This window comes from Meles meles, chromosome 19, assembly GCF_922984935.1.
Source record: "Meles meles chromosome 19, mMelMel3.1 paternal haplotype, whole genome shotgun sequence".
NCBI classification, from domain to species: domain Eukaryota; kingdom Metazoa; phylum Chordata; class Mammalia; order Carnivora; family Mustelidae; genus Meles; species Meles meles.
The window spans coordinates 13996751-14023321 of NC_060084.1; the positions used below are offsets into that span (position 1 = coordinate 13996751).

General features: G+C 43.1%; 2 protein-coding genes across 3 annotated transcripts in view; one reads left to right on the forward strand and one right to left on the reverse strand.

Annotated features, from left to right (window-relative positions):
- Nucleotides 1-214: 214 nt before the first annotated feature.
- TXNL4B (thioredoxin like 4B) overlaps nt 215-26571 on the reverse strand; it is a 30904-nt gene continuing 4547 nt past the window's right edge. Inside the window, exon 4 of one of the 2 annotated variants that reach the window (XM_045989006.1) lies at nt 215-461. In XM_045989006.1, the coding sequence (XP_045844962.1) occupies nt 275-461 (187 nt within the window). In that variant the 3' untranslated portion in view covers nt 215-274. Of the gene's footprint in view, nt 462-22910; nt 24500-26571 lie in introns of those variants that run through there. The other variant, XM_045989007.1, reaches the window with a different exon arrangement.
- On the forward strand, nt 16774-21126 carry LOC123931619 (haptoglobin). The gene is made up of 5 exons (XM_045989005.1): nt 16774-16847; nt 17958-18040; nt 18349-18450; nt 19165-19239; nt 20214-21126. The coding sequence occupies exons 1-5, from the start codon at nt 16843-16845 to the stop codon at nt 20990-20992; spliced, it is 1044 nt and encodes a 347-aa protein (XP_045844961.1). The 5' UTR covers nt 16774-16842; the 3' UTR covers nt 20993-21126.

Here is a 26571-nt window from a genome sequence, read left to right on the forward strand (position 1 = left end):
CCCCCCTGCCTCTCTGCCTACTTGTGATCTCTGTCTGTCAAATAGATGGATGAAGTCTTTAAAAAAAAACAAAAACAAAAAACAAAAAACAAAAAACCCAAAAAACCCCAAAACCAAAAAAACCTCGAAACAACAACAACAAAAAACAGATGTGGAGCTTGCGAACCCCCTTTGGAGTTGACGCCCTATTTGCACGGGCCCATGAGTTCCTCTCTGTGCGGGCCCCACTCTCTTTGCCTCAGGCTTCTGATCTCCTTGGCTTTCCAAGATGCAGTCAGCCTAAACTTACTGGAGGCACGAATGCAGTGCCGGTCCTCAGCTCTCGGTTCAGGCTTGCGGTTCTGTGTTGAAATCCCATCCACAGTCTGCACTTACGGGGGCTTGCTGGTAGAGTCCTTGCCCCAGTTCCAGTCTGCTGTCGCCATAAATGGGTGTGCTGACTTAGTCTGTGCTGGGAATTTCTGGAGGTGCATACAAGGGGATTATTATGATTATAATAATGTTAGAAAAAGAAACAACAAGCCCCCAAATGAGCCACCCCCCCCATCCCCCGCAACAGCAAACCAAGACTTAACTACAGTTTCAACCTTTTCCAGGAATGTGACCTTTTAAAAGTCAGTCTGAAATTTCCTCATCAGCACTGGTGAGATCATCTGTGTGATGAAAACCCTGCCTGCTCCCTTCCCCCCCATTAAAGAAGATGTCCTGGCCAGAAACAATCCCTCCCTTCCTCCTTTCTTTCTTAGTCTTTCCTTGTTTCTTTGTGCTAATAACTTCCTTGCTCCCCCTTCTCCTACAAAAATCCTTGTTTTGTACAACTCCTCAGAGCACGGTTTTCTACTTGCTAGATGGGATGCTGCCTGATTCATGAATCACCTAATAAAGCTAATTTGATCCTCAAATTTACTTGGATGAACTGTGTTCTTGGACACTATCCTCACACCTTTGACCTCTGACCAATTTCATATTGGCAGATTATATTTGAAGTTTTGACAGACTCTGTGGGTTTACCAGCTCTGGCTGGCTGTCTTACTGATAGGAAGCTGGTTTGAGGGTAATATTTGATTTAAAATCTTGGAACTTATCAATTCCTTATTTATAAAGTGTCAGGATTGATGCTTTTTTGGGGGGGTGCAGAGGGGGTTGATGCTATTTTTGAGAACCCTTTTAAAAAGCTCAGAACATCAGTATGTACATCTGTTAGTGACACAATTTTCAGAAGAGAATTGGTGTCACCAAGGAAGCAATGTCCGTGTTCCAGGCACAGTGATATCTCATCGTTCCTGGGCCCTGGTGGCTGAGGGGAAGTGAGATAACCGAGATAAACAAGAAAGAGGAGGGATAGTGGGAACATGCTTGTTTAATTTTCTTATCGAGACAAACTGAAATTTTGAACGACATGTGCTGTTCCAAATTCAGCACTCAGTAAGGTCATGTACACTCCTGGGAGAATTTGGTGGTTCTCATTCTGTGGCTGCTCACGGCACTTGTGTCCACAGGATTCCATCAATTCTGAAATGTTGATTGTTTTGCCATTTTTAACATCTCTGAAATTGACATGCATCTTAAACTGATGGCATCTTAAGCATTTTGTCCAAGTTTAATTGGCAGGGTTTCCTCTGGCTTATAATTCATAGCATATTAAATTTGATGAAATGTGGCCGTGGTTCTCGGTGTGGGGTGGTCGAGGGCAGTGGTCAAGAATTCTTGAGATGTTTTATGGCACAAAAGCTGCTTTTATGATAGAACAGGGACAGGACCAGTGGGCAGAAAGAGCTGCACTTGGCGACTGTGAGGAGCGACTGACGATGTATTTCAAGTTTGTGGAGGAAGGGTGGGTAGAGATAATGTAAGTTTCTAAGGAATTTCTGCAAGGGGGTGGGGTTCCACAGAGCTTTGGAAGTCTGGCTTTTGTCAAGATAACGTTGCTTTTAGTCTGTAGTGATGAAGGCAGCATGAGTTTCTTGAACAATGTTAGGCTCCACACGTCTCACGTATTTATCAGTGGGTTGCAAGTTATAAGGAGATTTAATTTTACCTACACTTCTCTTGTCTTTGTTCTCCTCACCAGTTTCTCCACTTTGGCTATCTTTAAAAAAAAAAAAAATCCTAATGACTGGTGCACACCAGCATGCATTTTTACATAATAGGGATGGGGTTTGACCTGGGCATCAGGACTCTTCAGAAACTCCCAAGAGATTTTAAAGTACAGGAACGTTTGAGAACTGTTAAAGTACAGTATATCTGCCTTATTCAAGCCTTTTCCCAACTCCTGGGTTTCACGGACAGCATCCTCACAGATTCTACTTATAGTATATGGTGCCCTCCTCTGTCTCAATTCATGATGTCCTTCCAACTCCAACCACTAATCATTATTTTCTTACTAGAATGTCAGCTCCAGGAGGGCAGGAATTTAGTTTGATTTGTTCTCTCTTACATCCTCAGCACCTAAAACACCTAGACACATTGTAGATGTTTGATAAAGATTTAATGAATGAATGAGTAGTTCTTCTTTTATGTTCCGTGCCCTGATAAACTCATTTCTCACACAATTTCCAATAAATGTGGTATTATATTTAGATGACTTCCCAATCTGGTCATGTTTCCAGTGGTCATCTTTTAGGCCTCAATTTCACATAAAATTCATTTTAAAACTTGAGCTCAGTGTTTTTTCTTCCCACCCAAACCCTAGCATCCCAGTCCCAACCAGTCCATATGTATCCCTCAGTTTCTTCCCTGAGTCTCAAGTTTAACATCTTGAGTAATTTTCTTTTCTTCTTCTTCTTTAAAAAAAAAAATTATTTATTTCTTTGACAGGCAGAGATCACAAGTAGGCAGAGAGGCAGCTGGGGGGAGGTGGGGGGAAGCAGGCTTCCCGCTGAGCAGAGAGCCTGATGCGGGGCTTGATCCCAGGACCCTGAGATCATGACCTGAGCCGAAGGCAGGGGCTTAACCCACTGAGCCACCCAGGCACCCCCTGAGTCATTTTCAACCCTTGTCTTCCCCATATTTAATTAATCACTGAGTTTTGCAATTTGCTTCTCTGAAAATTCTCTTGAATTTGTCCCTTTGTTTAAATTTCCACAACGCTAAATTTGTCTTCTTGGCTATTTATTCACATTTCAATGACCTCACATCTACCTGCCAGCAACTGCTTTTATTAAATGCTTATGAGGGTTATAATATACAGATGTAAAATATATGACAAAAATAACATAAAGGATGGGAGAAGATAAAGAGAATTAAATTATTGTAAAGTTCTTATATTATTTGGGAAGTGGCAAAGGCACTAACTTAGATTATAGGGGTGCCTGGGTGGCTCAGGGGGTTAAAGCCTCTGCCTCTGGCTCCGGTGATGGTCCCAGGGTTCTGGGATTGAGCCCTGCATCGGGCTCCCTGCTCAGCAGGGAGCCTGCCTCCCCCCCCTCTCTGCTTGCCTCTTTGCCTACTTGTGATCTCTGTCTGTCAAATAAATAAATAAAATCTTTAAAAAAATAAAGTAGATTATAATTAAAGGATGCATATCTTGAAATCTTTGGGATAATCATGAGAAAAATAATACAAGAATATATAACAAAATAATAGGGAGAAAAAAATGTAAAAACTGAGTAATACAAAAAAGTCAGGAAACAAGAAACAAAAGATTATGGATTAAATATAAAACAAATAGTAAAATGGTAGACTTGAAACCAGCTCTATTAGGAATTACGTTAAATATAAATAAACTAATAAACATTCCAATTAAAAGGCAAAGATCATCAGAATTGATAAAAAAAAAAATCAGTATGGAAAGGAACATTCCTAAGACGGATGTCAAGGAGCCTGCTGTCTATGTTTTCTTCTAGGAGTTTTACTGTTTCAGGTCTTACACATTCAAGTGTTTAATCCATTTAATCCATTAATTGGTGTATATGGTGTAACAAAGTGGTCCAGTTTCATTCTTTTGCATTTAGCTTGCAGTTTCCCCAATGCCATTTATTGAAGAGACTGTCTTCAGACAAGACAGTATATTCTTGCCTCCTTTGGTGTATATTTTCTAACTGTATATGCATGGGTTTATTTCTGGGCTATCTAATTCGTTTCATTGATCTACGTATCTGTTTTTATGACAGTACCATACTGTTTTGATTACTACAGCTTTGTAGTACAGTTTGAAATTAGGGACCATGATACTTCCAGCTTTGTTCATCTTAAGATTATTTTGTCTTTTAGGGGTCTTTTGAGGTCCCATACAAATTTTAGAATTATTTGTTGTAGTTCTGTGAAAAATGCCATTGGAATTTTGATATGTATTACATTCAATCTGTAGATCATTTGGGTACTATGGACATTTTAACAATATTAATTCTTCCAATCCATGAATATGGAATATCTTTCCATTTATTTGTGTCTTCTTCAATTTCTTTCAACAATGTCTTTAAAAAAAAAGATTTTATTTACTTGAAAGAGAGAGAGAGAGAGAGCACAAGCACAAAGGGAGAGAGAGAAGCAGACCCCTGCTGAGCAGGGAGACTGATGTGGGACTTGATCCCAGGATGCTGCAATCATAACCTGAGGAGAAGACAGATGCCTAACCAACTGAGTCACCCAGGCACCCCCATCAATGTCTTTTTTTAAAAAAGGTTTCCCTTCCTTCCCTACTTCCCTTTCTTTTTTGACTAAAGGTGATGCCCAATGTTACATTAGTTTCAGGTGTACAATATAGTGATTTGACAGGTTTATACATTATGCTATGTTCATCACAATTGTAGCTACCATCTGTCATCATACATCACAATTGTAATATCATTGACTATACTCCTTTATGCTGTGCTTTTTATATCTGTGACGTATTCATTCTATAACTGGAAGCTTTTATCTCCCACTCCCCTTCACCCATTTTCCCATTCCCCCATACCTCCCCTCTGGAAACTAAAAAAAACTAATGGTTTTTTTCTCTGTGTTTATAGGTATGATTCTGCTTTTTGTTTGTTTATTCCTTTTTTCTTAGAGCCACATGAGTGAAATCATATGATATTTGTCTTTCTCACTCTTATTTCACTTAGCATAATGCCCTCTAGATCTTTCCATGTTGTCTCAAATAGCATGATCTCATCCTTTTTATGGTTGCATAATATTCCCTTGCATATAAATACACAACATCTTCCTTATCCATTTGTCTATCAATGGACAGTTAGGTTGCTTTCATATCTTGGCTATTGCAAACAATGCTGTATAGGGGTGCATATATCTTTTCAAATTCATGTTTTTGTGTTTTACAGGTAAGTACCCAATAGTAGAATTATTAGATCAAATGTTATTTCTATTTTTAATACCTCCATACTCTTTTCCATAGAGGCTGTATCAGTTTACATTCCCATCAATAATGTATAAGTGCTCCTTTTTCCCCACATCTTCATCAATACTTGTTATTTCTTATAATTTTGATTTTAGCCATTCTGACAGGTATAACATGTCTTTCATTTTTTATTTATTTCAGCCATCTTTTTTTTTTTCTTGGTCTTGGTCTTCTAGTTAAAGGTTTGTTGATTTTCTTTTTGAAGAACCAGCTCTTAGTTTCATTGATCTTTTTTTTTAGTCTTTTTGGTCTCTATTTCATTTATTTCTGTGCTGGTTTATTATTTCCTTCCTTCTACTAACTTTGGGCTACATTAATTTTTTTTAGTCACTTTGGGTGTAAAGTCAAATTGTTTATTTGAGATTTCTTTTATTTCTCGAGGTAGACCTGTATTGGTGTGAACTTCCCTCTTAGAACTGCTTTGCTGCTCCCCATAGATTTTGGTATGCCACATTTCTGGTTTTATTTGTCTCTAGGTATTTTAAAATTTCTTCTTTGAGGGATGCTTAGGTGGCTCAGTCAGTCAAGCATCTGCCTTTGGCTCAGGTCATGATCCCTGGGCCCTGGGATCAAGTCCCACATTGGGCTCTCTGCTCATAAGGGAGCCTGCTTCTCCCTCTCCCTTTGTCTGTACCTCTCCCTGCTTGTGTGCTCTCTCTCTCTCTCTGACAAATAAATAAAATCTTTATAAAAAAGTAAATGTCCTCTATCTTCCTTGACCCTGTAGTTGTTCAGTAACATGTTGTTTAATAATGTACTTGTATTTTTGCCAGGTTTTTTCTTGTAAGTGATGCCTAGTTTTATACCATTGTAGTCAGAAAAGATACTTGATATGATTTCAGTCACCTTGAATATTGAAACTTGTCTCATGGCCAAAAAGATGATCCATCAAAGAAAATGTTCTGTGTGCACTTGAGAAGAATGTGTATTCTGGTGCTCCTTTTTCCTTTAAAGTGATCTCTATGTCCAGTGTGGGGCTAAAATTCATGGCCCCAAAATCAAGAGTCACATGATCTACTGACTGAGGGACCCAGGAACCTCTATTCTACTGCTTTTGGATGGAATATTCTGTATATATATTTATATCATTTAAGGCTGATGTTTCCTTATTTATTTTCTGTCTGGGTGATCAATCCATTGACATAAGTGGGGTGTTAAAATCCCTTCTGGGGCGCCTGGGCTGCCTTCGGCTCAGGTCATGATCTCAGGGTCTTGGGATCGAGTCCCGCATCAGGCTCTCTGCTCAGCAGGGAGCCTGCTTCCCTCTCTCTCTCTGCCTGCCTCTCTATCTACTTGTGATCTCTCTCTGTCAAATAAATAAATAAAATCTTTAAAAAAAATCCTTTCTGTTATTGCACTGCTGTCAGTTTTGCCGTTTAGGTCTGTTAATGTTGGCTTTACATATTTTGGTGCTCCTATATTGGGTGCATATGAGTTTATATGTGTTATATTTTCTTATAGGATTGTCCCCTTCCTCATTATGTAGTGCCCCTCTTTGTTTTTCATTAATCTTTGTTTTAAATTCTATTTTGTCTGGTACGAGCATAGCTGCATCAGCTTTCCTTTTGTTGTTATCGCATGGAATATTTTTTCCATCCCTTCACTTTCAGTTTTGCATGTCTTTACTTCTGAAGTGAGTCTCTTCTAGGTAGTATATAGATATGTCTTTTTTTTTAATCCTTTCATACACTCCACATCTTTTGATTGGAGTATTTAGTTCATTTACATTTAAAGTAATTACAGATAGATATGTATTTATTGCCATTTTGTTCATTGTTTTCCAGCTATTTTTCTAGTTCCTCTCTTCTCTTGTAGTTTGATGATCTTCTTTTAGTGTTGTGTTTAGATTCCTTTCTCATTTTCTTTTGTGTATTTACTTTGGATACTGTAAGGTTCACATATCTTATCCTATGTTTATAACAGTCTATTTTAAGTTAATAGCAACTTAAATTTGAACACATGCCAAAGCTCTACATTTTTACTCCCCCTGATATTTTTTTTTTAAGATTTTTATTTATTTATTTGACAGACAGAGATCACAAGTAGGCAGAGAAGCAGGCAGAGAGAGAGGAGGAAGCAGGCTCCCCCTGAGCAGAGAGCCCGACGTAGGGCTCTATCCCAGGATCCCGGAATCATGACCTGAGCTGAAGGCAGAGGCTTTAACCCACTGAGCCACCCAGGCGCCCCTATTTTATGTTTTTTTTTTGTTTGTTTTTTTGTTTTTTTTTAAAGATTTTATTTATTTATTTATTTGACAGTGAGAGAGCGAGATCACAAGTAAGCAGAGAGGCAGGCAGAGAGAAAGAGAGAGGGAAGCAGGCTCCCTGCCGAGCAGAGAGTAGAGAGCCCGATGTGGGACTCGATCCCAGGACCCTGAGATCATGACCTGAGCCGAAGGCAGCGTCTTAACCCACTGAGCCACCCAGGCGCCCCTATTTTATGTTTTTGATGTTACTTTTTATCTTTTAATTTTATGTATCCCTTAACTAATTACTGTTTTAGTTAATTTTACTATTTTTGTCTTTCAACCTTCTTAATTGCTTTACAAGTGATTAATCCAACCCTTACTATATAGTTACTTTTTCCAGTGAGATTTTTACTTTCATATGTTTTTTTCTTATTAGTTAGTGCCATTTCTTTTCAGCTTAAATACGTCCCTTTAATATTTTGTGAAAGGCTGGCTTAGTGGTAACAAACTCCTTCAGCTCTTGCTTGTCTGGGAAACCTCTCTTTTCAAATATGAATGATAATCTTGCTGGATAGAGTATTCATTGGAAGGTTTTTCCTTTCAGCACTTTGAATATGTCATGCCACTCCCATTTGGTTTGAAAAATTTCTGCTAAGAAATCTGCTGGTCGCTTTATGGGGTTTCCCTTGTATATAACAATTTGTTTTTCTCCTGCTGCTTTTAAGAATTTTTCTTTAATTTTAACTTTTAAATTATAATGTGTCTTTGTGTAGTTCTCTTTGGGGTCATCATTTTTGGAACTCTATGGATTCCTGGACCTAGACGGTTTCCCTCTCTAAGTTAAGAAGTTTTCAGCTATTATTTCTTCAAAGAAGTTTTCTCACACTTCCTCTCATTCCTCCCCCTGCTGTTGAACCCCTCTAATGTATTTTTCATTCAGTTTTGTATTCTTCAGTTCTGTGACTTCTATATGGTACTCCTATGTTTTCTTTGTCTTTTCTTTATTTCTTTTCCTTTCTTCCTCTCCTTCCTCCTCCTCCTCCTCTTCTTTCTCTTCTTCTTTGGTACTCCCAAGTTTTCATTTTCCATCTGACCTTGGTGAGTTTCTTTATGATCATTACTTTGAATTCCTCATCAGGTAGATTACTTATCTGTCTATCATTAAGGTCTTTTTCTGAGGTTTCATCTTATTCTTTTGTTTGGAACACATTTCTCTTCTTCCCCATTTTGCTTGATTCTATGTGTTTGTGTCTATGTATTAGGCAAAACATCTACCTCTCTGTCTTGAAGGAGTGGCCTTGTCTAGGTGATTATCCTTCTCATTCAACCTTGCCCTAGATCTTGGTTTTCTCATGAATCTTTGTCCAAACTGCCTGATTTATTCTTCATATGACCCCATTGTAGAGGGTGTGCCAAGACTTGTCAGTGACCCAAGAGGAGGAATTTCACTTAGTACCTAGTTTCAGGTTGATTGGCAGCCAGATCCTGAGGAAGCAGTTTTAAAAATCATTCATATATACATAGTCCAGTGGGGTTGCAATTGTAATCTCTGCTGCCTTCCAGACCAGGAGATCTGGAGGTGTCCCCTGGGTAACAATTGCAAAAATCAGGGCTCCAGATGAGTGTATTAGCTTTCTGGAAGTCTTGTTGAACTGTAGCAAGGTCAAGAGGGTACAGAAGGATGGTGTATCCCTGCTTACATTCCCTGGGAGTGCTTCTTTAGCATCTAGATTCATGGGAAACCTGAGGCAGGTCCGTCAGGCTGAAGTTCTAGGTTGAGGAAATAGGCTTCTTCACAGGAAGACTGGGATTATATTCCAGTCTTCTGTCTGAGCAGTGCTCTAGGGGTTGTGGCCTGCCAAGAACTGTTTTTCTTATTGTTACAATCCCATTGAGCTCTGGAACACAAGTCCTCTTGGCCACCAGAGCCAGGCAATCAGGGGTGTCCCTGTGTGGGCTGAATGTGCCTGTTGGCTTTGGCAAGGCTGCTGGAGAGGGTTGGGGCTGGGGCACACCAGTAGCTTCAGAAAAGGAGCACTAAAATATCTTGATTCTGTTCACCCATGGGTTTTAGCAATGCAGTAGGAGAGTGCCTTGTCTTTGCACAGATCTTGGCTTTAGACTGAAAGCAGGAGAATGCCATGACCTCTTGTACTTGCCAGCCTGAGCTGGGGGCAGCAGAGTGTCACAGCCACCTATGTTTGAAGACTTTAGCTATGGAGTGGGAGAGTGCTGCCTCTGAGCTCATCTTCCTGTGCTAGCAGGCCAAGCAGAGAGTGCAAACAATGGTGTCCTCTAACACCTCCATCTCCAGAGAGCATTTCAGCTATCCCCTGCCCCTGCAGGCAATGTCCCCAGATCAGCAAATAAATTCCCCTCACTTGTGGTGTAGGTGCTTTTCAAACTGCTGTTTTTTGCTGGGTCTTTGCTGTTCTTTGCTGTTGTGAGAGAGACCTCCAAGAGGGGAATCTCAATTTAAAGCACTTTGGGACCTCCATATGTCAGCCCCATGGGTTTTCCCAGTCCTACATTCTAGGTCTTGTATTTCTGGAGCAGATATCAGAGGCTGGAGTGTATGATATGGAGCATCAACCCCTTGCTCCTTTGAGAGAATTATCTGCCTGGTGCAGTCCCTCCCTATTGTGTTCGTGGGCTGGGGGTGGGCTTTTTTGGTGAGACTGTGTCTCTCCCTCTCTTACCCCTCTTGATGTGGTCCTTTAATCTTTTGTTTTGGAGAGCAGTTCACTTAGTTTTCGGAGGGAAATGATCCATATGTAGCTGTAGATTTGGTATGTCTGTGGGAGGATGTGAGTTCAGGATCTTCCTGTGCCACCACCTTGGATCCTCCCCTTTCTGCCCCCTCCAACTTAAAGTCTTTCAATAAGAAAACAACAAGCCTATATGGCATCATTGGAAAATTCCTCCAAACAATTAAGAAAAATAATATCAATCTTACACAAACACTTTCATGTAATAGAAAAATAGGGGACACTCCCCCTCTTGCATTAAGGGATCAACATCAACTTAATATTAAATCCTGATAAGGATATTACAAGAAAGAAAAATTATAGACCAATATTTCTTATGAAGTCTGATGGAAAAATCCTAAAAAATAATTAACAAATCAAACCCAGCAATATTTGAAAATTATACTATATCATGAGAAATTGAAGTTTATTCCAGAAATGCAAGGTTGGTTTAGCATTCAAAAATGGAGCAATGCAATTCATTACATTAATGAAATAGATAGTTTTTTTTTTTTTAAGATTTTATTTATTTATTTGACAGAGAGAGATCACAAGTAGGCAGAGAGGCAGGCAGAGAGAGAGGAGGAAGCAGGCTCCCCACAGAGCAGAGAGCCCGATGCGGGGCTCGATCCCAGGACCCTGAGATCATGACCCGAGCCGAAGGCAGCAGCCCAATCCACTGAGCCACCCAGGCGCCCCTAGACAGAACTATTTCTTTTTTAAGGAGTTTATTAAACTTTGATGACTGATTCTACTCTCCAAATGCATGGAAATGAGGGAAAAAATGATATCATCATGTGTGTAAACCTCCCAAGTACTGCAGTGAAAACCTAGAGTAGTGACTTTCTACCACTCAGTTTGAACTGGGCACAAATGTATTCATTCTTAGGTCCATTTTCTAAACACTGTTTTCCTAGATAGTTTTTTTTTAAAGATTTTATTTATTTATTTGACAGAGAGAGAGAGAGAGAGGGAGACCGACCACAAGCAGGCAGAGAGAGGGGGAAGCAGGCTCCCCGCCAAGCAGAGAGCCCGGTGCGGGGCTCCATCCAGGATCCTGAGATCATGACCTGAGCTGAAGGCAGAGGCTTAAACAACTGAGCCACCCAGGCATCCCTGAAATAGATAATCTTAATGAATAAAGAAAAACATTTGACACCTCTTTATGTTTTAAAAAAAACTCAGTGAACTAGGAATAGAAAGGAACTTCCTTATAGGCACCTGGGTGGCTCAGTTGGTTAGGGTCTGCCTTTGGGGTCTGGTAATGATCTCAGGGTGGTCCTGGGATTGAGCCCCACATCGAGCTCCCTGCTCAGCAGGGAGCCTGCTTCTCCCTCTCCCTCTGTCCCTCCTCTCCCTGCTTGTGCTCTCTCTCTCTCTCAATAAATAAAATATTTTTTTTCAAAAGGGAACTTCCTTAATCTCATAAAGAATATTTACAAAAACAAACAAAAGAAACACAAAGAAAACAAAAAGGCATTTAAGAGTGAAATTTTGAATGTCTTTTCACTCCCCGAGTTTTGGAAATCAACAAGAATGCCTGCTCCCATTTCTATTTAACATTGTAACAAAAATCCTAGTTAGTGCAATAAGGTAAGAAAAAAAATAAAACAATAAACAGTAGAAAAGATGAGGTAAAAGAGCCATTATTTGCAGATGACATGACTGTGTACCTAAAAATTTTTAGATTAATGAAATTATTAGATTTAATTAGTGAACCTACTAAGTTGCTAGATAAAATTTCAATGTACAAAAATCAAGTGTACTTTTCTTCAATCAAGTGTACAGAGAAAAGATAAGCCATAGAATAGGAGAAGATGCTTACTATCCTTCTATATAAGAGACTAGAGTTCAGAAAAAAAAAAAACAAAAAAAAACAGAACACCAACTCTTGCAAATCAATAAGTAAAAGACATTTCATAAAGAGGTTATATAAATGGACCAATAAGAATATAAAAAGTACTCTATATGTCATTCAATATCTGGAAAATGCAAATTAAAGTCATCATTATACTTTTCTGTGTATACACTAGAATAGCTAAAATTGAAATATACTGGCAAGGATGTGGAGCAACTGGAACTTTGATATATTGCTGGTGGGAATGTATTGGAACATATACTGGCGAATTGTCTAGCAGCTTCTATTAAAGTTAAACATTGCCTACCCCATGGCACAGCAAGATATTTTAAGATTCATTTATTTGAGCGAGAGTGTGTGTGCAAGACAGAGCTTGGGGGAAGAGGGAGCAGAGGGAAAGACTCTCAAGCCAACTCCCCACTGAGCGGGAGTCCAATGAAGAGCTTGATCTCACAACCCTGAGATCATGACCTGAGCTGAAATCAAGAGTCAGATGCCTAACTGACTGAGCTACCCAGGTACCCCAGCACAGCAAGATATTTATTCAAGAGAAAGGAATGCACATATCCATCAAAAGACATGTGCAAGAAAGTTCATGGCAGCTTTATTTAGAATAGCCCCAAACTATTCAAACATCCATAAACAGGAGAATGAATAAATCAATTGTGGTATACTCATACAATGAAATACTTCTCAGGAATAAAAAAAGCAGCAAACTAATGTGACAATATGGTTGATTCTCACAGACACAGTGATAGGCAAAGGAACCAAAACCAAGTGACTACTATTTGATTCTATTTATATGAAGTTCAAGAACAGGCAAAACTATTCTATCATGACAGAAGTCAGAATAGTGTTTACTTTTTGAGGGTAGGGTGTTGACTTGTAAGGAACCCAAAATAGTAATCTAGGGTGCTAGAAATATTATATATATATTTTTTTTCTTCTTTCTTTCTTTTCTTTTCCTTTTTTTTTTTTTTTTTAGATTTTTGGCCTCAAGAGAAAGAACTTTTTTTTTTCATGAATTTTTTTTATTGCAGTAAAGTACATGCAATTTTTCTCTTTTTACCAAATCTAAAGTATACAATTCAATGGCATTGATTACATTTATAATGTTGTGTAACCAACACCACTATTTCCAAAACTTTTTCATCACCCCAAACAGAAACTCTGTACCCATTAAGCAATAATACCCTATTCTCCCCTCCCCCAATCCTTGGTAACCTCTCATCTACTTTGTGTCTGTAAATTTGCCTCTCCTAGATATTTCACATAAGTAGAATAATACAATTTTTGTCTTCTTGTGTCTGGTTTCTTTCAGTTAGCATATTTTCCAAGTTTGTTCATGTTGTAGCATGTGTCAAAAATGACACTTTATCTATTCACCTATTGAAGGGCACTTGGATTGCTTCTACCTTTGGGCTATTGTGAGTAATGCTGCAATGAGCATTGGTGTACAAGTAGCTGTTAGAGTCCCTATTTTCAATTAGTTTGGGTATATACCTGGGAGTGGAATTGCCGGGTCAATGTTTAGCTTTCTGAGGGACCATGATACTGTCTTCTACAGAGACTACACCATTCTACATTCCCTCCAGCAATGTATGGGAGTTCCAAATTCTCCACACTCTTGCCAACACCTGTTTTAGATACATATTTTATGTAATTTTAATTTTAAAGTTTTTAAGCAATCTCTACACCCAAGATGGGGCTCAACCCACAACAGTGTGTGGAGACCCACGCTCCACAGAATGAGCCAGCCCGTTATATGTGTGTGTGTGCATGTGCGTGTGTGTGTATGTGTGTGTATATATTTAGTTGTAGCATCCTAGTAGGTGTGAGGTGGCATCTGGTGGTTTTTGGCTTGCGTTTCCCTCCTGACTTTTCCAGTGACGTTGAACACCTTTTCATGTGCTTACTGGCCATTTGTATATCTTCTTTGAGAAAATGTCTATTCAAATCATTTGCCTGTGTTTTAATTAGATTGTTTCTTGTTGTTGAAGGAATTCTTTATATATTCTGGATATTAAGTTGTTATCAGAGTTACGATTTATACATATTTTCTCCCATTCACAGATTGTCTTTTCACTTTCTTGATATTGTCTTTTGATGCACAGTTTTAAATTTTGATGGAGCCCAGTTTATCTATTTTGTTGTTTTTGTTGTTACTTGTGATTTTGGTGTTACACAGAAGAATCCATTTCCAAGTATGTTTGGGTTTGAGCTCTATAAAAGTGGTATCATTTTTTAAAAAGATTTTATTTATTTATTTGACAGAGAGATAGAGAGAGAGCACAAGTAAGCAGAGCAGCAGGCAGAGGAAGAGAGAGAAGCAGGCTCTCTGCTGAGCAGGGAGCCTGATGCTGGGCTCGATCCCAGGGCCCTGGAATTATGACCTGAGCTGAAGGCAGACGCTTAACCAACTGACCCATCCAAGCACCCTGGTATTTAAAAAATTTTTTTTATTTATTCATCGGAGAAACAGAGCATGCCAGAGAGCACAAGCCATGGGGAGGACCAGAGGGAGAGGGAGAAGGAGGTTCCCTGCTGAGCAGGGAGCTTGATCCCAGGACCCCAGGATCATGACTTGGTCCGAAGGCAGACCCTTAACTGACTGAGCCACCCAGGCGCCCCAAAGTGATATCATTCTTACTACAACCTCCTGAAACTTGCCATTTATGATTATCCACGTTTTTTCACAGTTCATTCATTCTCTTAGATGTATAATACAGATGGTCCCTGACTGAGGAGAGTTTAACTTGTGAGTTTTTTTCCTCCTTTAAATTTTTTTTTTACTTTATATTTAATTTTTAAATTAAAGTATAGTTGATATACAACATTATATTAGTTTCAGGTATATAACATAATGATTCAACATTTATATACATTACAAAATGCTCATCACGATAAGCGTAGGTACCGTCTGTCCAAAACAAAGCTATTCCAGGATTATTGCGTATATTCCCTCCGCTGTACATACATCCTTACGACTTATTAATTTTATAACTGGAAGTTTGTACCTCTTAAGCCCATCACCTATTTCACCCATCTCCTCACCCCTGACTTCAGATTTTTTGACGTTATGATGGTGTGAAAGCAATATACATTCAGTGGAAACTGTGCTTTGAATTTTGATCTTTTTCCAGGCTAGTGACATGTGGGATGACATTCTCTTGTGATGATGGCAGCTACAGGCGGCCACAGCTCCCAGTCAGTGACATGATCATGACGGCAAACAATCAATGCACTTAACCACCATTCTTTACCCACATAACCATTTTACTTTTTTTTTTTTTAAAGATTTTATTTATTTATTTGATAGAGAGAGAGATCACAAGTAGGCAGAGAGGCAGGCAGAGAGAGAGGAGGAAGCAGGCTCCCCGCAGAGCAGAGAGCCCGATGCGGGGCTCGATCCCAGGACCCTGAGATCATGACCTGAGCCGAAGGCAGCGGCTCAATCCACTGAGCCACCCAGGCGCCCCACCATTTTACTTTTAATTTTGAGTACAGTATTCAATAAATTATACGAGACACTCAGCACTTCATTATAAAATAGACTTTGCATGAGATGATTTTGCCCAACCGTAGGCTAATGTAATTGTTCTGGGCACATTTAAGGTAGGCCAGGGTAAGCTATGACATTTGGTAGGGGAGGCATATTAAACAAATTTTTGACTTACAATACTTTCATCTTAAGCTGGTTTATCAGGACGTAGCCGCATTATAAGCTGAGGAAGATCTGTATTCTATTATACAAATACACCATGTTATTTAGCCATTCCCCTATTAAGAATTTTTTTTTGAGTGTAGTTGACACACAATGTTACATTAGTTTCAGGTGCACAACACAGCGATTCAACATCTCTACATGCCATGCTGTGCTCACAGCGAGTGTAGCTACCATCTGTCCCCATACGACACTCGTACAATATCACTGACTACGTTCCTTATGCCGTGCCTTTTATTCCCATGACTTATTGTCTCTATACCAGAAATTTTATCTCCTTCTCCTCTTCATCCATTTTGCCCTTCCCCCTCAGATAAGTAAATAAATCTTACAAAAATAATTACAGGATTATAATACCAGGAGAACCACGGCCATGGTTTGCGTCAGCCTACACTAGAGCTTTAACCATTTTATGTGATTTCTTGCAGAGAGCTATCAGAGAAGGCACAATAAATACATTTTACTGATTTCAGCGTTGGAGAAATTTTATGTAATAGGGACATGTCAACACCGGTGGGGGAAATGATTGTGAAAAGGAAATGTTTTCTTTAGAGCCCGTCTCAGCCAGGTTGCAGGAGTGTCTATAATGGGTTTAAAATAACCCACAGAAGGGCTTTGTTTCTCAGCGCTGAAAATGCTCCAAAACAAAGAGACACAGATTGACGCTTCCTCCCCCTAGTCCTGCACACAGTGGCCGATTTTGGGAAACCCTTTGGCAGCCACATGGGGTCAGAGTGTGGCCAGGCTTCTTTGGGGTTTGTAAAGAAACCAGGGAAACTCAAGTGTGAAGCAAGAGCTCCACTCTGAACAGGGATGTTGTTTGTGGCTCTGTTACTGGAAAATGCAATGACCTTATTAACAAGGTCAAAGTTGTGTAGACACAGGAATTACAACATCGAGAAGGGGGTGGAGTGAGATACTGGGGGCATAAAAGCGTGGGCAGGGGCCCCCACAGCACTGCTCTACCAGAGGCAGGACAAACCGAGGATGAGGTGAGTCCGCAGCTCTCCCGCTTCCCCCCTTTCTCTAGATGACTGCTTCCTTCTCTGTGTACAGCCTTTACCTCCAGGACAGTCCAGGTATAGGAGAAACCAAAGGAGAGATGCAAAACAAATCCAAAGAAATAGGGCAGATGCATTAAATTAGAGCAACTTAAGAGGTTTTGTGCGTTAAATCTTCTGCTTTTCTGCATCCGTGAGAATGATAGCTCTTTCCTCGAGGCTACAAAGTTTTCATCTTTGCAGGGGATGCCTGCCAGCAGCTCCCATGGTAGGCTTTCTGGCAATTTAAATATATTTATTAGCAGATTTTCTCATTTTTAAAAAATGTATAGGACCAAAGGTAACACATTTGAATGACCCAATGAAGGCACTGAGATTTTATCAAAATAACAGAAGAAATTTTTTTTTGAAATGTTGAAGTCGCGCAACTACAAAACTTCACATAGCCAAGCGTTCTCCATAGAGCTGGCTTCGGTCAGCAAGATGGGGACCTGGTGAGTGTCGCCTGGGCACTGATGCCCACAGTCCGGCTCTCAGGAAGCCAGTTATCTGCCTGGAACCCTTTTTGGCATTTTGAGGTTTCCTGAAGGCAAATTATCATTAGGAGGAAAACCATGCAAGTGTTCTAAATTTTGTATATTTAAAACATCTTGGAAATGGAAAAGTTTTAAAAGTAAAGAGAATAGCATAAGAAACTGTTTTCCATCTTCTGGTTATCCACATTTTATTAGCAGCACCCTGCGGCCCAGGACCTCAGGGGTGCGTGAGGGAGGCTTCTTTTTGCGGGGGAGTTCACGTGTTACTGGCAATTCAACGTTTCCTAAATGCCTCCGGAAACTGAGGCCCACAGATCTACATGTCTTCCTACCTTGGTGGTCCCTCTCGGAGGCCCATGCAGGATTCCCGGGGCGCAGAGCACGCTGGAACCTGGCCATACCAAGGAGCTGCCAGAGTGTGTGTGTGGATGGGGGTGGCGGCTGCTTCTTGGCGCTTCCATACAGCTTCTTCTCCGGCGGCCCAGCGGGAGGGGTGTGGGTGTCCGGGAGTGCGGGCGTGAGGCCGGAGACCAGGTGCTCACTCCTTCTTGTCTTCTCTCGGCAGAGCCCTGGGAGCGGTCATTGCCCTCCTGCTCTGCGGGCAGCTTTGTGCAGAGGACACTGGCAGTGAGGCCACAGACCACGCAGGTAGGTGTTTGGGTTCGCGTGGGAGCCTCACGTCTCAGCACTGTCGTGCCTCCTTGTGACCCTGTCGGAGCTGCACCCTCTCTTCGGGAAGAGCCAGTTCCCCTGTCTCGTCCTGCTGTCTGGTGTTTCAGTCCAGTGGAGAACTCTGGGGAACTGGCGGGGACAGAGGGGGGATGGCCTTCCCTTTGGCTTCCATTTGAGCTGGAGGTTGGCTGACGTGCACAGCAGCCTCTTGTCAACGGACTTCTCGGTCTCTGGGATCGGTTTCCGAGTCTCGCCCTCCTCCTCCAATGACTTTCTCTTTGCAGAGGTCAGCGTCCCAAAGCCCCCGGAGATTGAAAATGGCTACGTGGAGCACTTGGTTCGCTACCAGTGTAAGCCCCTGTACAGACTGCGCACTGAAGGAGATGGTAAGACTTGGACAAGTGTCCCCGCACCCTCCTCTGCCCCCGCCTTTCTGTGATGAGCGGGGCCGGGGGTGACGGGCCAGAACGCTGACGTGTTCTCCTTGGAACCAGAAGAGGTAGATTCTAATAAGGGTTTTGTCACCAGTAACTGTGGCCTCTTGGGAAAATGAACTCAGCCTCGAGTTTGCCCCTTTGTGAAGGGGAGGCGATGCCGTGTAGCCTGCCCACCCCAGAGGGACACCTACATCTCCCAAAGGAGATGTGGTCAAAGAAACAAGGGTGGCGCTAGTGAAGACGGCAGGCGGCCCTGACCTAGCACTGTGCTCCGCGCGCAAAGTGCTTCACATGTATTTGCTCATGGAGTTTTCATGACACCCGCCCCCCCCCCCCACCCCGGAAGAGCTCCTGTTACTATTCTCATTGTGCTGATGAGGCACAGTGAGGTTGAGTAACTTGCTCAAGTTCAAGTGGCCTGGAAGGGGGAGAGGTCAGGGTCTGAACCCACTGCTAGTCTGTACTGCATCGCTGCCGCCATACACCTGTCTCACGGAGCGTCAGCGGACCCCTAGCCCCTGGCTTCTAGCACAGCGCTCTTACCTTCCTCCTCTTCCTTCCCCTTCCTTCTCCTCTTTTTCTGGTTCTCTTTAAAATTTTCCCTCCTCATGCTCAGTGTAGACTCAATTTCTCTTTTGATTCATTTCTTTCCTTTTGTTTCAGGAGTGTATGCCCTGAACAGTGAGAAGCATTGGACAAACAAGGTCACTGGAGAGAAGCTGCCTGAATGCGAAGCAGGTAGGAAGCCAGGAGCCCTGGGAAGCTGACCGAGGGTGGGTGTTGAGAGTCTCCTGCATGGGCGGGCACCTCGATCGAAAGGTCCCAAAGGTGCATCCTTCCCGACTGGTTTCCTTCAAGCACATGAGAGCCAAGATGGGGGACCGGGGAGAACCACAAGCGGTCAGGCTGATAAGCGAACTTTTAGGTGAGGACACTCCCCTGCAAAGTTCACTAAGGATCTTGCTCATCTGGACCTTCAGGATATTGGCTGAATCCACTGTCTACCCTGCCCTCTAGGGTCAGGAGGCCCTGTATGTTCACATAAGCTGTTCAGGGAGCCCAGAGTCAAGTGTGAAGCAGGAAGAACGAGCTGTGGGAGGACCGAAACAAGCCAAATCCACAGTAGGGTGACGCAGGCTGGCGAGGGGTTAGGACTTGTGTTTCCTGTTATTAGGAAGAGATGTTGCTCTTTCCGTGTCCCTCCTGGGACCAGAGGAGTCTGCCTGCCCTCTTCTGCTACTACTAACTACACTAAGTTCTAGTGCAGAACTACTAACCTGTCTTGTATTAACGGCAATATCTAAAATCTGAGCTCCAGCCAGTGCGGCAACACATTGCTCTTTATGCAGAGGATGAATCATTATAGCTTCTCATCCTTACTATGAATTTCAGGGAGTTGCGGACGTGTCTTTTTGTGATGAATGATTTAAATATACATACAGTTCATCAGCCAGCATTTGAAAATCTCAGCATTCCTTTTTTTTTTTGGGAGTTAGAAAAGCACTTAGTTTCTCAGTGATGTACACAAGAACCGCTTTAAACTGTTACCTGTGGAAATGAGAGCAGCAGGTGGTAAAGGCAAGGCATGTCGATATTTCTGTGTAGAAATCAACATGACGGTTTCGACAGCAGCCCCTGGCCCCGCTGTCCCCCTCTCTCCCACACTGGGAGACTCACACTCGCGCTCCTGACTTTCTCGCTCTCCCTGACAGTATGCGGGAAGCCCAAGAACCCGGTGGACCAGGTGCAGCGCATTATGGGCGGATCCGTGGATGCCAAAGGCAGCTTTCCCTGGCAGGCCAAGATGGTCTCGCACCATAATCTCACCTCCGGGGCCACACTGATCAACGAGCGATGGCTGCTGACCACAGCTAAAAATCTCTTCCTGGGCCATACAGATGATGCGAAAGAAAAAGACATCGCTCCTACTTTAACACTCTATGTGGGGAAAAACCAGCCCGTGGAGGTTGAAAAGGTGGTTCTCCACCCTGACTACTCCAAGGTAGATATCGGGCTCATCAAACTCAAGCAGAAGGTGCCCATTGATGACAGGGTAATGCCCATCTGTCTGCCTTCCAAAGATTATGCACAAGTCGGGCGTGTGGGCTATGTGTCTGGCTGGGGGCGAAATTCCAACTTTAAGTACACTGAGCTACTCAAGTACGTCATGCTGCCTGTGGCCGATCAAGACAACTGTGTCCAGCACTACGAAGGCAGCACAGTGCCCGAGAAGAAGTCATCCAAGAGCCCCGTGGGGGTGCAGCCCATACTGAACGAGCACACCTTCTGCGCTGGCATGTCCAAGTTTCAGGAAGACACTTGCTACGGGGACGCGGGCAGCGCCTTTGCTGTGCACGACCAGGATGAGGACACCTGGTATGCGGCGGGAATCCTGAGCTTTGATAAGAGCTGTACTGTGGCCGAGTACGGCGTGTACGTGAAGGTGCCCTCCATTCTGGCCTGGGTTCAGGAAACCATTGCTAGCAACTAACACGGACTGTTGGCAGCCCTTGCCCAAGGGCAAGAACTCACTCTGGAAGAGGGTTAAGTGGATGGGAGTGGAGGGGAGAAAACACGGTGTGAAGCGGTGCGGAGTCAATCAATAAAGAGCTTCCTTTTGAGTCATTTCTGTGGGTTTTTAGCCCAGACCGTTCCCTCATTTACTGTGCAGCAACAGTAAGCGGTGCTATATACTGGGCGTGGCAGAAACCACCCCAAGCCAACCAGAAACCCCTAAGGCGGCACAGAACTGTCCTGTGTTGGGGTCACCCTCAGTGACCACATGCCGACCAGTCAGCAGGCCTCAGAAAGGTCGCGGTTACCCGTTTCAGAGACAAGGAAACAGACTTGGAGAAGGCAAGTGATCTGCTTACGGCTACACAGCCGGTAAGCAGGGGGCCGGTAAGCAGGGGGCCAGTAAGCAGGGCGGCTGAGGTCACCCACCTCGAACCCAGGCTGGTCTGAATCCGAACCTTAGCTCTCTGCCCCGTGCTCTCTTGCTTCTGGGCAGTGAGCGAGGGGAGCGTGCGGGCTGATGAGGAAGACACTGGCTCAACGTGGGGCAAAGATGAGGGTTCTGACCCAGGTGGAATCTTACTATGTGTGCTCCCCACACAGCGGCATTTCAGCAAACAAAGTAAGACAGGGTAAAGGCAGGAGCGGTTCTGGACTTGCTGGGTCCAGATCGCAGTGCGGCCGTACGTCTGCCAAGGGCCTTCAGTCCCCGCCTTCCTTTCTGATCGGCTCGAACCAGATCATCTCTAATGTCCCTACCAACATTCTGGAACTTGGTAAAGAGTTACAGGTCTCTTCCTCAGTAGGGAAGGCTTTCTCAGGGTGGAAGAAACCCAGCCTTTACCAGAACCCTTCCCTTTCACGAAGACAGGCTCTTGCTATTAAGGGTCTCCCGGAAGAATGGTTTCAGAACCCTTGTAAGCAGGAAGCTCTTCTAACTTCTTCCACTCTTCCTGGCTCTTTAAGCCCTTAGGACACTGACCTTTCATCAAGATACCTCCTGTCACATGAAAACAGGGCCTCTCTATCTCACTGGTGTAAAATGCCCCTAGGTCCTTGTTCTCACACCAGGGCCCGCTCTGCCCTGCGAAGCTGTCCTCACACGCACATCCACACATCCGTCAGTACTTTTCAACCCCTCAGAGCTAGTGGGCCAGCGGAGATCTTACACCTCTATTCTAAAACCTGTGAAAGAGAGAAGAGCCAGAAATGGAAACATACTACACACACATGAACAGAAGGCCTCTCAATACAGTTATGCCTTTTTCTTCTGGTACTATCTTTAGCACTAAGTTTTCTTGGAAAAAAAAAAAAATCTCTTTTTTAAAGAATTATTTGGTTGCATTAAGTGACTTCTGGCCACTGTTCAGGAGGAAGCCTTTGGCATTTTTCTCCATTCACTTGTTTTCTCCGGCTTCCTCCCCAGCAGCATCTCCTGCTCTCCTGGGCTAGCCCTTGAGTTTCAGGGACCCTGAATTCCGTGTAGCTCTCTGAACATGCTCTGCTGTCTCCAGCATCGGGCCTTCTTGCTCCTGGTGCCCTCTCCCCCTCTCCTGAAATGCTCCCCCTCTTCCACACAAGCACCTCCTTCCCTCAGGAGGGACAAGGCTCGTCTCCTCTGCGAAGCAGGAGTCATTTGTATTTAAGGAGCATTGGGCACAGGGCAGGGCACTCAGTATGAACTCAATCGGTCCTTGCAGAATGGAAAGCAACTAAGGTAGGAACAAGGACACAAATCGGGACTTGAGAGAAACATTCCCTGAACACCTCGGGAGGAGAGGAGACAGAGTAATTTTACATTGCAAGTTGTGAGTTTTTGCTGGTATCTGTGCACTTACCCCACATCAAATACTGCGTGACTTAGGCTCCGAAAGAAAGTCCAATGAACAGTAAGAGGCAATGAAGACGTTTTATTCTTTCACAGGGGTCTGGAGGGAGGTAGGTCTAGTATTTACTCACGGGCTCAAAACATCAGCAGGGACCCAGGGTTTTATTATTCCCCGCACATTCACTTTTCACGCTGGTCCTCATGGTCCTAGGATGGCTGCTGCAGTCCCACGGATGAGGATAACCAGTGCAGGGAGAGTGGGAGAGAACAGAGGTAGCGGCGGCTCTCTCCTTTCACCAGCGAAGGACACCAAAGCCCCCAGCAGCCCTCCTTCTGTGCCCTGTCAGTGGCCAGCTCTTCCTGCAGACGAGGCTCAGAAAGGAAGCAGCTGGTGAAGGGGGAACGTACTTGCAGCGGCAGTGCTGGCCTGCACAGAACTGGGTTTCTGCTGGCCAGGAGGCCTGCAAATGGCTGATGCTGCCTGGCCCATGGCCCTCCGGCTCTGCACGTCTTCTCTTGTTGCAGAAAGTCAGGATCCAGAGGCTCTATGAGGTTTTGAGAGAAGCAGTGACTTGCCCAAGTGCTTAGGGCAGGTCATGCTGGGGACGCCAGAAGAGCAAGAACTCTTCATCAAGTTATTAAAAGGGGCAAATACCATAAAGAAGTTCTTTCTTCTAACAACTCTGGCATCTCTTTCCAGTCTTGAGTCCTTGGAGTGAAATTCTCTGCCCCGGAGAGAGGCAGAACTCTGGCTTCTGGGAGAAACCTGCTCCTACTTACTACAGGTAGTTCATTTTTTTGCTTAGCTCAAACTGGGTGCTGGATGGTAAAGGTTCAAGGTCTCATTTCCTAGGTAATTTCGTAACATAAAAACTAGTAAAATGAGCAAACCAGGATACTATCTAAAAAGTCTAAGCCAGAAGGTTTCCAAAATAAAACAAATTTGCCCACTATCAGCAGAGAATCACTCAACCAAGAGAAAGAGGGATAACAGGAACTGGAGATGGGAGAGCGCGCAGTCACGCAGTCAAGACCTGAGTGGAGTAATGGCGAGGGGGAGGCTGCGTGTGTACACTTAGGGTACAAAAGAAGTATTTCTCTTCCTGTGCAAACAGATTTTCTATTTTCCTTGTGTATCACATAAACGTAAGTAAACAGTAGTAGGTAATGTTGAAAAGGATTCTGTATTATCTTAAGGGATAAAGAGAAGTACAATATAACCTTAAAAAATCACGCTGGAAAAACAAACCACGGTTGTCTTGACTGCTCGGAGGTTTGCAGGGAGTAGACATTTCAGCATCGCTGCTCATCACGGGACCAGCATGGCCTTCTACTCGGGGGCGGGGGATTTTCTGTCCAAGTCAAACCTCTTCTCCGCAGGGAGGCTGAGCACCTTCCTGAAGGGCTCCAGGAAGACAGCATAGCCGGATTCAGGGACTGCTTCAACATGTGCCTTTGTCCTTTGTTTTCAACTCTGAGTCGCGAATGTGCTAAATGTCTTGATAGAGAAGGTCGTACTTGGGAATATTCTTGGGATCAATAGGACTTTGGACAATAAGTTTTCCCCTCATTGCTCCTCGATAAATTACTTCAATCAAATCTATGAAGTCCTGCTTGGTTTTGAAACTTCCCACAAACTTAGTGTGATCTGGAGACCTAGAGAGCACGGAAGAAAAACAAGCTCGCTCAGAACTTCTGGCAATTACTCGTGGCAGACCTTTAGGATAAACAAAATGAATCGTTGCTCTCTTACTTTCTTCTCATCGGGGCCACTTAAGACATGAAACCTGACATTGATTTCTCTGTTTGCGATGACCAGGCCCATCTGATACAGGACTAAAACCAGTGCCATCAGCCACTGGGGTGGCATGTGAGCCCTATCACGTGCAGAGCCTCCACTTCAAAATCTCTTTTAGTCACTTCTTAGCTCCTTCTCCAGTAGAACTCCCTGGACGCTGGCCTGGGCATAGTTTGTGGCTGCTGCTGTCGGCTTCACCATGGAAAGCCCATTAACTGGTCATCGTCTCGGAGTTCCCCTCATGGATACTTCTGAATGGTGAGCATAAATCTTTATTTTTTATTTTTTTTACTACTTCAAACTTCAAGTATATTAATTGTAGAAATTTTTTAGAAAAAAAAATTACTAGTGAGGCCAGAGGCTGCATTTCAGTACATCCTTCCAATGTGTGTGTGTGTGTGTGTGTGCGCGTGCGCACAGATGCATTTCTTTTTCAAAATCATGGCAATTATATCATGCAAACTATCTTGTAATGTGCTTTCCCAACTAACATATAACCTATTTCTTTCAAAGTCATTAAACTTACATCCACAACATTATATGAAACTGATATCCACTATCCCTCTGTGGACATCTACGTTCTTTTTTTATTTTTATAAAGATTTTAATTTATTTGACAGAGATCACAAGTAGGCAGAGAGGCAGGCAGAGAGAGAGATGGGGAAGCAGGCTCCCTGGCGAGCAGAGAGCCCGATGCAGGGCTTGATCCCAGGACCCTGCGATCATGACCTGAGTCGAAGGCAGAGGCTTTAACCCACTGAGCCACCCAGGCGCCCTGACATCTATGTTCTTTCTATGTATTCTGCTTTCTAAATAATAGTGGGATGAATCCACTATTATATCCACACAGCCAATTTTGCCCACTTTCATAATTATTTTTCTTTTAGAGAAATTCCTGGAAATACAATTGCTGGTTTTTTTATTTTTATTTTTTTTGGAGAAAGTACATGAGTTGGGGGCAGGGAGGGAAAGGGTCTTAGGCAGACTCTGGGCTCCCCACCTGACACAGGGCTCGATCCCATGATGCCGAGACCATCAACTGGGCTGAAATCAAGAGTCAGATGCTCACCTGACTTAGCCACCCTGGTGCCCCCAAATTTTATAGACTTTTAAGATGGGAAATAGTGTCATAAATCACCCTTGAAAAAGACTGCACCAAAATAATACTTAACCGTATCCTAGGAGAGTAAATAGCTTTAAAATACTTAAAACAAGTAATATTTAATGTATGCTCAGAGAGAGTATGGCCAAACAGGAACACAGATCTAGACAAGCAAACACCTCACCCACAGCAGGAAATGATAACAACTACAGACAGGCTGAAGACACAAGCTAAGTATTAGGATGCTGACTGGATGCAGTGGAAGGTGTTAAAGATTTCATAGTGCTTATTCTTGACAGAAGTGGTTGAAGAATGTTTTCGAAACCTTTTGAGTGGCAGAAGACGGGACAGTTGGCCAGAGAGAAGCATGACAGTTGGCCAGAGAGAAGTTTGCTGAAACACTTCTTTCCAAATGTAGCCAACCAGTCCCAGACGTTTAAATACAACGACCTGGGGCACCTGGGTGGCTCAGTGGGTTAAAGCCTCTGCCTTCAGCCCAGGTCATGTTCCCAGGGTCCTGGGATCAAGCCCCACATGGGGCTCTCTATTCAGCGGGGAGCCTGCTTCCTCCTCTCTCTCTCTCTGTCTGCCTCTCTGCCTACTTGTGATCTCTCTCTGTCAAATAAGTAAATAAAGTATTTTAAAAAAATTAAAAAAACACACAACAACCTATTTTGTTTTAAATGAAATTCCTGGGAAACTTTTAAAAAAGCTGTTCTGCATTTTCTACACTGAAGGATGGTTAGCGCTTCCCAAATCGTACACTTCTTTCATGCTTCAGCAAGAGGTTAAAATTTGCTGTCACACTGGAAACACTCTTTTTTGCAC